This window comes from Peromyscus eremicus, chromosome 1, assembly GCF_949786415.1.
Source record: "Peromyscus eremicus chromosome 1, PerEre_H2_v1, whole genome shotgun sequence".
NCBI lineage: Eukaryota > Metazoa > Chordata > Mammalia > Rodentia > Cricetidae > Peromyscus > Peromyscus eremicus.
Window position 1 is genome coordinate 22,389,476 of NC_081416.1, and position 16,117 is coordinate 22,405,592.

General features: G+C 37.8%; 1 protein-coding gene across 1 annotated transcript in view; it reads right to left on the minus strand.

The window, feature by feature from the left end:
• LOC131907297 (cytochrome P450 2C70-like) overlaps positions 1-16,117 on the minus strand; it is a 55,142-nt gene that overhangs the window by 12,921 nt on the left and 26,104 nt on the right. The window contains exons 5-7 of the mRNA XM_059258397.1: positions 14,253-14,426; positions 13,234-13,375; positions 1,021-1,208 (exon numbers count right to left, since the gene is read on the minus strand). Of these exons, the coding sequence (XP_059114380.1) occupies positions 1,021-1,208; positions 13,234-13,375; positions 14,253-14,426 (504 nt within the window). The remainder of the gene's footprint in view (positions 1-1,020; positions 1,209-13,233; positions 13,376-14,252; positions 14,427-16,117) is intronic.

Genomic DNA, 16,117 nt, shown 5'->3' on the forward strand with positions numbered 1-16,117 from the left:
GTACATCCCAGATGCAGAAAGACCAGAGTGACAGAACCTTAAACTTTCTGGGTGAGATCAACAACATCTTTGGAGACTTTGTGAATTAGGTATGTTTGGGTCAAACATTAAAATATATGGTTAGTTATTCAAAACATTCTCTTTGACCTCTACTTAATACAAAGACATTTTCAGACAGAGATAAGCTCTGTCTTTATCTCTAGTGAACTTGAATTTCAACAAATATTAATCAATATTTAGTAATATTAATAATACAGAGGCCAGAGTATTGTTTCAGTGGAGAAAGTGCTTACCAAGAAAATTTGAGTATTGAGCGGGTGTTTGAGTGGCTTATTTAAACTAGCTGTGTGATGTTTTTAATTTGTGAGTTAATTGAATAAAGTGGTTTTATTTACTAAAAGCAACAAAATTAAGTGTTAATTAAAACTAAGTAGGAAATGGTAGCACAACCCTGCAAACTCCAGTGTTCAGGAGGCTAGAGATGGAATATTATTTTTTGATACAGAATACACCCAAGTTTCAAAATTTTATATACATATATATGTATATATATATATGTATATACATACATATATATATTACCAACATGCTTGATGATATACCAACTTACTAAGATACATAGATGAGTTCATCGAAGCAAGGAAGAAGAAATCCACCATTAGATTGAACTGCTCTTAAGTAAGTGAAACAGAAAGTATGCAGGACAATGGAAATATACAGTGTGGTTAATTGGCAAGAGTATTAGCACCCACTGGAAAGCAAAAATGTTGACAGCAGATTGCATTAACAGACAGGAAGTATGTGAACATATCAATGTGCTGAAAAGTTTGTGAGAACCCAAGCCTGTGGCACTTAGAAAGCTGTTTCAACAGATGACAGGCAAAGGAACATAAAGTGACAGAGTGACATGTTTGAAGTATGATTCTGGCATTTCTGTGGAAGGTCAAGCCACCTACAACAATATTAAATGATTATTTACAGGCAAAGATGCCTAGTGAGGAAACATGAAATGTATCTCACCTTGGGAATGTGGTATCCTCTGAACTCCACATCCTGTGTTGTTTCACGAGGCAAGGGAATGGGAACAAGATCAATGCATCTCTGAATCTCATGCAGCACAGCATTTGTGTAGGGCATGTGGTTCTTGTCCTGCATGCAGGGGCTCCGATGTCTGCCAATCACTTGTTCAATTTCTTCCTGAATTTTAGCTTCCAGGGCAGAAATCATAATTTTTATAAAATGGAAAAGAATTATTTTTGTGTGATTCTTGATCATTTTATGTTGTAGTAGGAAGTAGAGTTGAGGAATCTAAATCCTTTCATTCCCCTAAGAGAAGAAAACCTAATGCATGGGTAACATGATTCTATACATGAGACATGAATGAATCCAACATACAACTAATAGAGATTATAAACACTTTCAGCAAAGTGGCAGAATAGAAAGTTAATATATAAAATCCATACTTTTCATAAGCCAATAAAAAGCACACTGAAGAATAAATTAGGAAAATAAACACATTCACAGCAGCCTGACACAAAAAATAAAACATGCAATGGGGAAAAGAGGACACCTATTCACTACATAGTGCTGTCAAAACTGGATACCCATTTGCAGAAGAATGAATTATATTTATGTTTTTCACTCTATGCAAAAATTAATTCAAACTAGATCAAAGACTTAAATTAAACCTGAAATGAAGAAACTTCTAAGGAAATCATCAAAAATACACTTCAAGAAGTAGATGTTGGGGCTGGAGATATGACTCAGACATTAAGAACACTGGTTGCTCATCCAGATGTCCTGAGTTCAATTCCCGGCAACCACATGGTGGCTCACAACCATCTATCATGATATTGAGTGCCCTCTTCTGGCATGCAAGCATACATGCATGCAGAACACTGTATACATCATATATACATACATAAATATTTAATAAAAAGAAAATGTAGGCAAGAACTTTCTGAACAGAGCTTTGATAACAGGGTACTGGACCCAAGAATCAACAAGACTCTTAGGAGCACATGAAATAAAAAGTCTGTGCATAGCAAAAGAAACTAACAGCCAGTTATTTTTCAAACAGGGCACTAATATTCAGAAACTACAAAGAACTGTAAAAATTAAACATACGAAAATTCTGCCAATCTGCATGTGGGCAGATGAACACAGTTTTCATAAGAAGAAACACAACTAGCTCAAAAGTATTTTTTAAGTGTTCGACATCCCTAGTCAGCAGGAAAATGCAAATTAAAACTACCTTGAGATACTAGTCACCCCAGTCAGAGTGGCTATCCTTAAGGAATCTGACAGCAAATGCTGCTGTGAATATAGGGAAAGGGACCTTTACACACTGCTGATGTGAGTGCAAATTAGTACAGCCATTATGGAAATGATTAGGAGGTTCCTCTGTAAGTTGAAAATATATCTACCACATGACCTTACCATACTACTCCTGAACATATACCCAAGAACTCTTTATGCTACCATATGCACATTTATAGATACCTAAGAACTCTGTACACTACCACATACACATTTATAGTTCCTTATTTATTGGTAGCAAAGAAATGGAGCTAACCTAGATGTTCGTCGATAGATGAATGGATGATGAAAATGTAATACATATAGAGACAGAAGAGTTTTCAGCTGTGAAGGAAAATTACAACATAAAATTGTTCAGTAAAAGAAATCGATAAGGAGAACATAATGCTGAGGTGAACCAAACTCAGAGAGGAGAAGAACTGCATGTTCTTCCTCATAGGTGGACCCTAACCTATTATGTCTATATGTATTGTATAAAGAGTTGTATGTGTGGAGACCAAACCAGGGTAGTATTAGATGATAAGGAAGGATAAAATACAGATAAAAAAGAACACATGGGCATGACAGAAGGTTGGGCAAGTGTCATGGGCCATGGCGTAATATAGCGCATGACAAATTATATTCAAGGGTCAACCCAGCAGGTGAATAATTCTCTGATGGAGGAACCTTATTCAAGCAAGGCTTAAGAGCCACAGATTGAATAATGTTTGCTCTTGTCTGTAATTTCACATGTGAAAAAGCAGCTGTGGAATCTCCCCACTACCTGTACTGTAATGTGTCTATCTCATGATTACTCTCAATCTATGGGAATTTATATCTGTGGATTATCAGGAAATTGCTGTATATTTTTTGACACAGTCAGGGTCTATTGAGTTTCACTAAGAAGGTGCTTTAGTCACAGTTTAGATTTATGATTTAGGAAAACATTTGAATCCAGACTGGTTCAAATTCCTTTAATGTTTATGCTAAAAATTGCAATTACAGGTTTCTTGTACATCAATAGGTGAAACAAAGCTTCAAAAGAACTTTAGATTAAAATCAGGAGCTTTGCTAATGGGTTTAACATATACATTTCCAGAAATAGCAGTTTAGTTCACAAGGACATACTGAGATATCTGGCTAGGTCATACATACAAAAAAAAAAAGGCCAATTTCTATTGCTGGCTAATGATTAAGTCTTTGCACCCATTCCTGACCTCAATTTGTGAAAATGTATTCTGACTAGCCCAGGCTACAGAAAATAACTTGGCTCTGTAGCCCCTAATGAGGACTGCATATAATTAAAAGTTACATACATGACAAAAAGTACATTCTAGAGAGACTGCCAGAACCATATTGGACTAAGAGTTGAGTCTTTGTCTAGTTGGGACCCAGGGGCAAAAACCTGTGCCCCTACACCACCACCCATTGCAGTCCCAGTTTCAGGCCAGTCAGGCAGACAGACCTCCTGCAGTCAGGTCAAAGATAACACTGTCCCCCATCAGACTCTGTAAACCAAGCCCCACTTCCCCCAAATCCAACCCACCCTCTGAGACTGCAACTATTCCCTGAGACAGAGACTACCAGCACCAAATTGAACTAAGAGGTGAGTGTTTAGCATCAAACCTGAACACACCAGCCCCTAGGCTTTGGGGCCAGGGGCACAACCCTGTGCCCCTATACCACTACCCATTGCAGTCCCAGTTTCAGGCCAGTTGGCAGGCATACCTACTGTTGATAGGTCAGACTACCACCATTCCCCACCAGACCTTGTAACCCAAAAGTCCCACCCATCCCAACCCTCCCACATGCCAAGATTACAACTACTCCCTGAGACAGAGCCCACAATGGCCAATTGGACTAAGTGCTTCTCCCTGAGACGGAGTCCATCAGCACCAACTAGACCAAGAACTCCCACTAGACCAAGAGTATCAATCAAACCGAGAGAGTCTACCTCAGACACAGACACCACTTGTACCAAGTGGAGAAAGAGATGGGTAGACACCAGTGTAAAAATACAATCAACAACAAAAATCCCACCATGACTCCATTAGAACCTGCATCAGCAAGACCTGAACATCCCAACACAGAAGAAACAGAAGAAATCAACCATAAAATGACCTTAAGAAGATGACAGAGATCTTTAAAGAGGAAATGAAAAATTCCCTTAAAGAATTCGAGGAAAACTCAAACAAAAATGAGAAGAAATCAGTAAATCTGTTGAAAGCCAAGAGAAAGCAATTAAACAAATGAAGGAAACAGCTCAAGAATTGAAATCTGAAATAAAGACAATAAAGAAGACACAAACTGAGGTAATGCTGGAAGTGGAAAATCTGAGTAAATGAACAGGAACTACAGATGCAAGCATAACCAACAGAATGCAAAAGATAGAAGAGCAGATCTCTGGTGTTGAAGATACGATAGAGGAAATACATCACCAGTCAAAGAAAACACTAAAGCCAACAAAGTCATGACCCAAAATGTCCAGGAAATTTGGGACACCATGAAAAGACCAAACATAAGAATAATTGGGATAGAAGAAGGAGAAGAATACCAACTCAAGGCACAGAAAATATATTCAACAAAATCATAGAAGAAAATTTTTCCCAACTTAAAGAAGGAAATGCCTATAAAGATACAAGAAGGTTACAGAACACCAAATAGACTGGATCAAAAAAAAAAGTTCTCACCACATAATAATCAAACCATAAACATAGAGAATAAAGAAAAATTATTAAGAGCTGCAAAGGAAAAAGGCCAAGTTACATATAAAGGCAGACCCATAAGAATAACACCTGACTTCTCAATGGAGACTCTAAAAGTCAGAAGATCCTGGACAGATGTTATATAGACACTGAGAGACCATGGATGTCAACCCAGACTATTATACCCAGCAAAATTCTCAATCAACATAGATGGATTAAACAAAATATTACATGATAAAACCAGATTTAAACAATATCTGTCCACAAACCCAGCCCTAGAGAAAGCACTAGAAAAAAAAATCCAACCTAAGGAAGTTAGATACAACCATGAAAACATAGGCAAGAGATAGTCCCACACCAACAAATACGAAACAAAGGAAACATACAACACTACCACCAAAAAATAACAGGAATTAACAATAACTGATCATTAATATCCATTAATAGCAATGGTCTCAATTCACCTATAAAAAGACACAGGCTAACAGAATGGATATGAAAATAAGATCCATCCATTTGCTGCATACAAGAAACACATCTCAACTTTAAAGACAGACACTATCTCAGAATAAAAGGCTCGAAAAAGACTTTCCAATCAAATGGAATTAAGAAGCAAGCTGGGGTAGCTATCCTAATATCTAATAAAATAGACCTCAAACTAAAATCAATCGAAAGAGATCAAGAAGGGCATTACATACTCATCACAGAGAAAATCTGACAAGATGAAGTTTCAATTCTGAATATTTATGCCCCAAATACAAGGGCACCTACATTCATAAAAGAAACATTACTAAAGCTTAAATCATACATCAAACCTCATAAATCAATAGTGGGAGACTTCAACACCCCCTCTCATCAATGGACAGGTCTGCCAGACAGAAACATAACAGAAATAAGGGAACTAAAAGACATGTACTTAATAGATATCTACAGAATATTCCACCCTAACACAAAAGAATATGCCTTCTTTTCAGCACCCCATGGAACCTTCTCTAAAATTGACCATTTTCTTGGTCACAAAGCAAATCTCAATAGATACAAAAACATTGAAATAACCTGTATCTTATCAGACCACAATGACTTAAAGTTAGATTTCAACAACAAAAATTACAGAAAGCCTACAATCTCATGGAAAATGAATAATGCCCAGTTGAATCACCAATGGGTCAAGGAAGAAATAAAGAAAGAAATGAAAGATTTCCTAGAATTCAATGAAAACGAATGTACAGCATACCCAAACTTATGGGACATTATGAAAGCAGTGCCAAGAGGAAAATTCATAGCTCTAAATGCCCACTTATTCATTAAGTTGGAGAAATCTCACACTAGTGATTTAACAGCACAACTGAAAGCTCTAGAACAGAAGAAGCAAACTCACCCAGGAGAAATAGATGCCAGGAAATAATCAAATTGAGGGCTGAAATCAATAAAATAGAAACAAAGAGAACAATACAAAGAATCAATGAAACAAAGATTTGGTTCTTTGAGAAAATCAACAAGATAGACAAGCCCTTATCCAAATTAACCAAAAAGCAGAGAGAGAGAGAGAGAGAGAGAGAGAGAGAGAGAGAGAGAGAGAGAGAGAGAGAGCATCCAAATTAACAAAATCAGAAATGAAAAAGGAGACATAACAACAGACAACTAGGAAATCCAGAGAATCGTCATTTCATACTTCAAAAACCTGTACTCCACAAAATTGGAAAATCTGAAAGAAATGGATGATTTTCTGGATAGGTACCACATACCAAAGTTAAATCAAGACTAGATAAACTATTTAAATAGACCAATAACCCCTAAGGAAATAGAAATGGTCATCAAAAGTCTCCCAACCAAAAAAAGTCCAGGAACAGATGGTTTCAGCAAAGAATTCTACCAGATTTTCAAAGAAGAGCTAATACCAATACTCTTCAAATTGTTCCACAAAATATAAACAGAAGGAATATTACCAATTCCTTTTATGAGGCTACAGTTACCCTGATACCCAAAGCACACAAAGATGCAACAAAGAAAGAGAATTACAGACCAATCTCCCTCATGAACACTGACGCAAAAATACTCAATAAAATATTGGCTAACTGAATCCATGAACACATCAAAAAAATTATCCATCACGACCAAGTAGGCTTCCTCCCAGGGATAAGGATGGTTAAACATATGAAAATATGTCAATGTAATATACTATATAAACACACTGAAAGAAAAAAAACACATGGTCATCTCATTGGATCCTGAAAAAGCCTTTGACAAAATCCAACACCCCTTCATTGTAAAGGTTCTAGAGAGCTTAGGAATACAAGGAACATACCTAAACATAATAAAAGCAATTTACAGCAAGCTGACAGCCTACATTAAGTTAAGTGGAGAGAAATTCAATGCGATTCCACTAAAACAGGAACAATACAAGGCTGTCCACTCTCCTCTTACTTATTCAACATAGTACTTGAAGTTCTAGCTAGAGCAATAAGACAACAAAAGGAGATCAAGGGGATACAAATTAGAAAGGAAGAAGTCAAAGTTTCTCTATTTGCAGACTGTAGCTAGAGTTTTCCTGACTGGCCCACAGTCAGGACAAATCTCTGTCATCCGCCAGTCCCACAGCCGCTCAGACCCAACCAAGTAAACACAGAGACTTATATTGCTTACAAACTATATGGCTGTGGCAGGCTTCTTGCTAACTGTTCTTATATCTTAAATTAACCCATTTCTATAAATCTATACCTTGCCACGTGGCTTGTGGCTTACCGGCATCTTCACATGCTGCTTGTCATGGCATCGGCTGGCAGTGTGTTCTTCCTCCGCCTTCCACTTCCCAGAATTCTCTTCTCTGCTTGTCCCACCTATCCTTCCTGCCTGGCTACTGGCCAATCAGTGTTTTATTTACTAACCAATCAGAGCAACATATTTGACATACAGAACATTCCACAGCAGCACACGATATGATAGTATACATTAGTGACCCCAAAATTTCTACCAAGGAACTCCTACAGCTGATAAACTCCTTCAGTAAGGTGGCAGGATACAAGATTAACTCAAAAAAATTAGTAGCCCTCCTATATACAAATGATAAATGGGCTGAGAAAGAAATCAGAGAAACATCATCCTTTACAATAACCACAAATAATATAAAATACTTTGGGTAACTCTAACTAAGCAAGTGAAAGACTTGTATGATAAAAACTTTAAGTCTCTGAAGAAAGAAAATGAAGATGATATCAGAAAACGGAAAGATCTCCCATGCTCATGGATAGGTAGAATTAACATAGTAAAAATGGCAATCTCACCAAAAGCAATCTACAGATTCAATGCAATCCCCATCAAAATCCCAACACAATTCTTCACAGACTTGGAAAGAACATACTTAACTTTGTATGGAAAAACAAAAAACCTAAGATAGCTAAAAAGAATCCTGTATGATAAGGCAACCTCTGGAGGCATCATGATCCATGACCTCAAACTCTACTATAGAGCTATAGTAATAAAAAGAGCTTGGTACTGGTATAAAAACCAACACATGGACCAAAGGAATTGAAGACCCAAACATTAATCCACACACCCATGAACATATGATTTTCCTATACCATGGAAAAAAGAAAGCATCTTCAACAAACGGTGCTGGCATAACTGGATGTCAACATGCAGAAGATTGCAAATAGATCCATATCTGTTGACATGCACAAAACTCAAGTCAAGTGGATCAAAGACCTCAACATAAATCCAGTTACACTGAACTTAATAAAAGAGAAAGTCGAAAGTAGTCTTGAATGCATTGGCACAGGAGATCATTTCCTAAATAGAACACCAGTAGCACAGACACTGAGAGCAACAATTAATAAATAGGACCTCTTGAAACTTAGAAGCTTTTGTACATCAAAGGACATGGTCAATAAGACAAAAAACGACAGCCTGCAGAATGGGAAAAGATCTTCACCAACCCCACATCTGACAGAGGGCCGATCTCCAGAATACATGAAGAACTCAAGAAACTAGACTTCAAAATACTGAACAATCCAATTAAAAAATGGGCTACACAGCTTAACAGAGAATTCTCAACAGAAGAATCTCAAATGGCTGAAAGACATTTAAAGAATTGCTCAACATCCTTAGTCATCAGGGAAATGCAAATCAAAACAACTCTGAAATACCATCTTACACCTGTCAGAATGGCTAAGATAAAAAACACTGAAGACAGCTTATGTTGGAGAGGATGTAGAGCAAGGGGGAATACTCCTCCACTGTTGATGGGAATGCAAACTTGTACAGCCACTCTGGAAATCAGCATGGCGGTTTCTCAGAAAATTGGGAATAAGTCTTCCTTAAGATCAGCTATACCACTCTTGGGCATATACCCAAGGAATGGTCAATCTTACCACAAGGACACATGCTCAACTATGTTCATGTCAGCACTATTCATAATAGCAAGAACCTGGAAACAGCCTAGATGCCCCTCAACTGAACAATGGATAAAGAAAATGTGGCACATATACACAATGGAATACTACTCACCAGTAAAAAACAATATGAAGAAATTTGCAGTCAAATGGATGGAACTAGAAAATATCATCCTGAGTGAGGTAACCCAGACTCAGGACAAACATAGTATGTACTCACTCATAAGTGGATACCAGATGTGAGGGAAGGTATGGCCAGACTGCAACCCACAGCTCCAGAGAGTCTAGCCAACAGGGAAAGACCCTAGGAGGGACACATGGATGACTCAGCGAAAGGGAAGTGGATGAGATTTACATGAGCAGACTGGGTGTGGGGGGGGTAGCAGAGGGTGAGGAGTGGGGAATGAGAACATGGGGAAATGGGAGGGTTGAGCTGGAACAGGGACAGAGTGGGAGGACAGGGAGGGAGATATCATGATACATGAGGACATCATGGGAAAAGGAAGAGGCAGGGTGTTGGGGAGGCTCTCAGGAACCCACAAGGACGACACCACCACCTTGGACTGCTGGCAGTTGTCCAGAGGGTGCCTGGATTGGTACACTCTGGTGATGGGCCTAGCGAATACCCTAACTATCATCAGAGCCTTTGTGCAGTGACTGATGGAGACAGATGCAGAAATCCACAGCCAGGCACCAGGCTGAGCTCCAGGAATCCAGTCGACGAGAGAGAGGAGGGATTCTGCAGGAAGGGAACGTGGAGATCATAACAGGAAGAAGTGCAAAGATGACCAGCCACACTATTGGAGGCCCATGAACTCTAGACTAGGGGCTGTGAAGACCCCACGGGACTGGACTAGGCCCTCTGGATACAGAAGTTGGTTACTTGGCTCGAACTGTTTAGGGAGCACCCAGGCAGGGGGATCGGGATCTGTCCCTGGTGCATGGGCAGGCTTTTGGGAATCTGGTGCATGTGGTGTTGCGCCTTGTGCAGCCTTGGTACAGTGGGAAGGGGCTTGGACCTGCCTAGGGTCAGTGTGCTGGGCTCTGCTGACTCCCCATGGGAGATCTTGATTTGGGGAATGTGGGGTTGTGGGGTGGCATGGGAGGGAGGGCTGGGAGATGGGAGGAGGGAGGAGGTGAGATCTGTGGGTGGTATGTAGAGTGAGTAGAAAATTTCTTAATAAAGAAAAATGAAAAAAAGTACATTCTAAGATTTAAACATATTGCATATTGCAAACATATCCTGTAGAATACAGACTTTAGATAAAAGACAAACATTTTCTCAGGAATGGTGGCTTAAGCCTTATTTGAAAGATTTATGGGCTCCTTGCCTGAAGACTCAGTGCTCTCAAGCTACCCTCTAATTGTTGGGAGTTAGTTCAAAATGTTTATGTAGTCATGGTTTCTTATCATTTACTTAGGAAATGTAATGTGATCCCCAAATGTAAATTTTATATTGCCTGAATGTTTGTGTTGAATATATATATATAGCTGTTGAGACAAAGAGGAGCCAGAGTCACATGAGAAAATAGAGAAGCCAAGATGAGAAAAAGAAATGAAATAATAAAAGTTACCATAAGTATGTGAATGATATTTTTCCTAAGACCCTGGGATAGAAAAAGTTAGTGAAGCCCTTGCTTCTCTGTGGCATTATCTTTACTAACCCTGGAGCAGCCTGGAAGCTGGTCTTTCAGATTGCAATAGGTATGGCTACACTGGAGAAACAAAGCACTTAATAATGGGACCCCAGTTGCTCATGAAATAAAGTCAGCAATTGATAAAGAGCTTGTGAAAATAAAAAGTCTCTTTACAGCAAAGGAAATGGTCAATCAAGTGAAGAGGTGTCTGACAAGACAGGAGAAAATCATTTTCAGGACACTGATGCTGAATTGATATATACAATATACAATGAACACAAAAACAACCCAATCAAAACATGGGCTATAGTTCTGAACAGAGTTCTTAATCAAATTAAGCATAAGAAGCTTGTAAACATTTTTTAAAGTATTCAACATCACTAACCATCAAGGAAATACAAATTAAAACTACTTTGAGATGCTATCTCACTCCAGTGAGAATGGCTACTACCATCAAGATATCTAACACTAAATGTGTTGAGGGTGTGGTCAAGAACCAACCATTATTTGTTGGTGGTGGGAGTGCAAACTGGTCCAGGAATTGTGGAAATCAGTGTGGATATTTCTCAAAAGGCTAAAAATTGGATTACTAGTGACTCAGATATACCACTCTTGGATATTTTCCCAAAAGACTCTATATTTTGCTACAGAGATACTTGATTATTTTTGTTCATTGATGCTCTATCCATAATAGCTAGGAAATGGAGTCAGCCTAGATGCCCATTAATTAATAAATCAATAAGATATTACATATATACACAGTGGTATTTTATTCAGTTCAGGATAAAATAAAACTATAAAATTTTTATGTAAGTGGATAGAACTAGAAAATATACTGAGTAAGAAAATCCAGGCCCAGAAAGATGAATCCCACTTCCAGAGACAGAGCAATGACCCCAGCGGCCCTTTGTGGGTTGATCAGGTTGATCACCAGCTTTGGGTACTCTTACCAGCTTCACTGTTCTTTAGTGTTCTCTTAATAAACTAAAATGATTAGATTTAAGTCACTCTCCAAAGGAACATTGATGTCTGGTGTTGCAAAGCTGGTCAAATACCTATGGTTGACAGTGTTACAGGCCTTTGAGGGCTATTACTGTTGAAAGCTATTACTGTTGTTTTGCAAAATGAATATGATGTGCCCTTCAATTGCCTTCTAAAGATTTATGTTAATATCAATAGATTGGTGCTACTCCAAACTTTGGTCAGAAAGCCTTCCTGTTATAATGGGTGGTAGTTATTTAAAAGACAAGTCAGAAAACATAAGAGACATTTGAATGCTCAGCTATAAATGGGACATCTGTATTATTTTTTCCAAGATTCAGAAAGCACCTGACAGGAGGAGAGAGAAAGAATGTAAGATGGGAGAAAGATGTTTAGTGTGGAAAGTTGTGTACCAGCTGTGACATGGCCATTGCTCTCTTGACCTGTCAGGAGCTAAAATTACCCACAATAATCCACATGAGACTGGTCCCATCAATCTTCCTTCATTGAGAGGGCAGGGGTTCATGAAGCCTAAAAACTTCCTGAGGATCTGTAGGGAGTTAATATTTCCTGAGATGCAGAGAGAGATTTTCTTGAGTAATGTAGCCACTGGTAAATTGCTAATAATTCAGTAAATAACCCCTCACCAGTGATCAGATAAATAAACCTAATTAAAACATTTCTTTATCAAAAATTTAAAAATGACATGAAAGTAAAATGGGACAAGTTGAAAAGAGGAAGGAAGGGATTTACTGGGAAGGATGGGGAAAAAAAAGAATAATGGGAATATAATGAAAATAATTATATATGTATGAAAATGTTGTAATGAAACACATCATTGACTATAATTAATATATGTTAAAGTTTAAAGATAGATATTTTCTGAAAAAGAAATAAGTATGTATTAAGATATATGGGAAAATGTGAGAGGGAGGCTAATTCTATTTGGAAAACTGTTATGATTTTGTCATAACCCAAATCAAGGATTCCAACTTATAGCAGGAAGAACAGTGGCCAGTGCCCTTTCATTCTCTGCTGTGGCTTAAATATTTCATTCTTTCTTTACTGTGATCTGGTATGAATTGGATTCATCCAGTGAGGAATAAGTGCATTGATCATGCAAATGTTGCTAGTACAGAGTCTATTCTAGGAAAGAGTGGGACAGTTTCTAGTGCCATCTGCCCATTTCTACCTGGACATTCATCTGCCCATCTATGATCATACCTGTGACCTCTGGGTGCTTCAGCAGGAACAAAAGCCCATATTTCATTGTGGTACTCATTGTCTCTGTTCCCGCAGAAAATAGATCAAATATGATGATGGCCAGGTTTTCCATGGTAAATTCAGAATTTTGATTGTGTTTTTCCTAATAATTATAAGTGAGAGGAATTAGTTTTGTTTTTTTGTTAGTTTGTTTGTTTGGTTGTTTTAAAGGTTTACAGGTAACAATTCAATACGACACAACATTTTTGTGGGTAAGTTAGACATTAACGAATGTTCTATCTTAAGATAAAAGTAGATGCTGGAGTGAGCACTAGGATTCCTTCACACAGTTAATACACAATTAGAGTTACAAAATTCCAAGGGGTTTTTTTTTGTTATTGTTGTTCCTCACTTTTCACTCACTGGGAAGAAGTAAGTTCCTCTGTGATCTTTTCATGTGTGTCAAGTCAGTTTGTGATAACATCAGTTGTAGCACCTATTGAAACTTTATTACATTTAAAGTCTTCAGGACTACACACATACAAACTTCATTGTTATTTTTAACCTCTTCAGTCCTTACATCCACCACCATAATTCAAACCAATGTCACCTTCTCAAAGACAGATCAGTTGAAGACTACATTTACCATCCTCTAGATTATCCTTCTGTTAATCTAAACTGTGGTTTCCTCAAGGCTGAGCTCAACTGCAAAGGCTTCCTAGAGTCTCTTTAAAGTTACATCTGCTATTCATGGAGGTCCATTTACATATAATGACATGTTCTCATCACTCTTGAATTGATGTGTATGTGTTAGTAAGAACTAACCTTAAACATGGAAAATAGAGATTTTCTAAATCCAAATAAACTGAGAACCATAAGGATCTCTAAATATTCTGTATGACTTGTCTAAGAAATTGGTTTGACAAACAATGACTACTGCTAGAAGGAGCATTAGGTTGAACATCCCAATTTTACCAAGAAGAAGAAAGCTCAATCAGAACTCCCACAAATGTGATGTAGCAAGTCAACATCCCTCGTACCTTTTCCATTTTAATCAGGAAGTGGTCAATAAAGTCATGAGGGCTACTTATGTCCAGCGATTCTTGATGCCTTTTTATTTCCTTCAAAATGAACTCTTTTATTTCAGTACAAATTTTAAAGTATTCATTATGGATTCCTGGGAGACGGTATAAAACAGGGTATGCACTGCACAGCTGGAAGAGAAAGAAACTTGCATTAGTGTAAACAGCACCCCTTCCAGGACATAGTTGTCTGTCCAACAATCATAAAGGTGAGTTTCACATGCCTCCTGTGCTTCTATATGCCTGCCATTTGGAGGAGCAGGCACAGCATGGATCAAATGGTTAGAACAGTCATGCGCATAGCTTGCGAAGCAACTTCTGATCATACTCAATTTCTGACAGCAGATTTCCAAAGGAATGTGTGGGATAATTCCACTGTTCCCTCTATCCTACTGAGAACACTAACATACAGAATGACTAGTCAGTTTTTTCTCAGACAGTAAATTAGTGATAGCAGGTATAAAAGCAGTCTTTATCTCAATTTATCCAGTGCATATTTCTCCAGTCACCTAAAAATTGCAACACCAACAGACATGATGAAGTGGAAGGGGGAAATCTCATGAGGTTCCACTCAAAACAAGTGAGGACTGCTGGGAGAGAGAGAATAAGTCTTCTTGGGGGATGACTCCTAACTGGTTACCTAACACCAAGTGGTCAGCCTGAAATTATATACATATAAGCAACACTAAACAGACCTTCTCAGCAGGTTTTATTTATATATTGATATGATTCTTACATATGTATGCATATATATGTACATGTATATATGTATAAACAGAAGAAAATAGTGTAATTTTTTTCAAGACAGGGTTTCTCTGTATAGTTTTGGTGCCTGTCCTGGATCTAGCTCTATAGACCAAGCTGGCCTCGAACTGACTGATATATGCCTGCCTCTGCCTCTCAAGTGCTGGGATTAAAGGCATGCGCCCCTACCACCTCAGCTATTATTTTTTAATTTAAATTACTAATTCATCACAGATCCAACACTTGCTGCAATTAATAAGCAGTGCATCAGAAGCTCAGTCCAGCATCAGTTCTACTTCTATCCAGTCCTGCAGGAGCCCCTCAGATTCTTTCCCACCCCAAAGTCCAAGGTGGTGAAGCCAACCAAGAGCAAGGCACTTTTAAGGAGGCCTTTGTATCTGCACCAGATAAGCTATGATGGTGGACTTCTCAGTCACATGGTGCTGACCCCACAAATGACAACACCCTTCTTTCATTTCCTCGCAGAAAGTATTCCAATGCTGTGTTCATTGTAATAGAATTAGATGACTGCCAGGACAACAGTATAAATGAATACAAATCTTTCATTTTTATAAAGGGGTCAAGAGGTTGATCAATTTTCTGGTGATAATTTGAAAAGCTTGAAGTCATTATTAATGAATTTGTCTTTGCCTACTGGTGTCATAAAATTATATACATATGTTTATATATGTATATATGCACTTAAAAAGATACCTTGAATTTGAATGAGAGCAGGGGGGGGATAAATATATGGGAAGGTTTTGAGGGAAGAAAAGGAAGTGGAAAATGATGTGATTATATATATGTTACATTTTATATATATATGTATATATATATATATGTGTGTGTGTGTGTGTGTGTGTGTGTGTGTGTGTAGCTTTTTAAATATTCCCACTGGATAGATGTTTAAAATCTGTAATTTTTGAATTTGGGAAAAATATGAAGAAGAGACATTCTATACTCAATTGCCATCTTACTACAAATAAGAGTAAAATATTAATTATATTATTTTGATAAATTAAAGCAAGTCAGAGCTGCTTTAGGTAATGTGTTTCATATTGCTTAGGTTCAAATTGTTG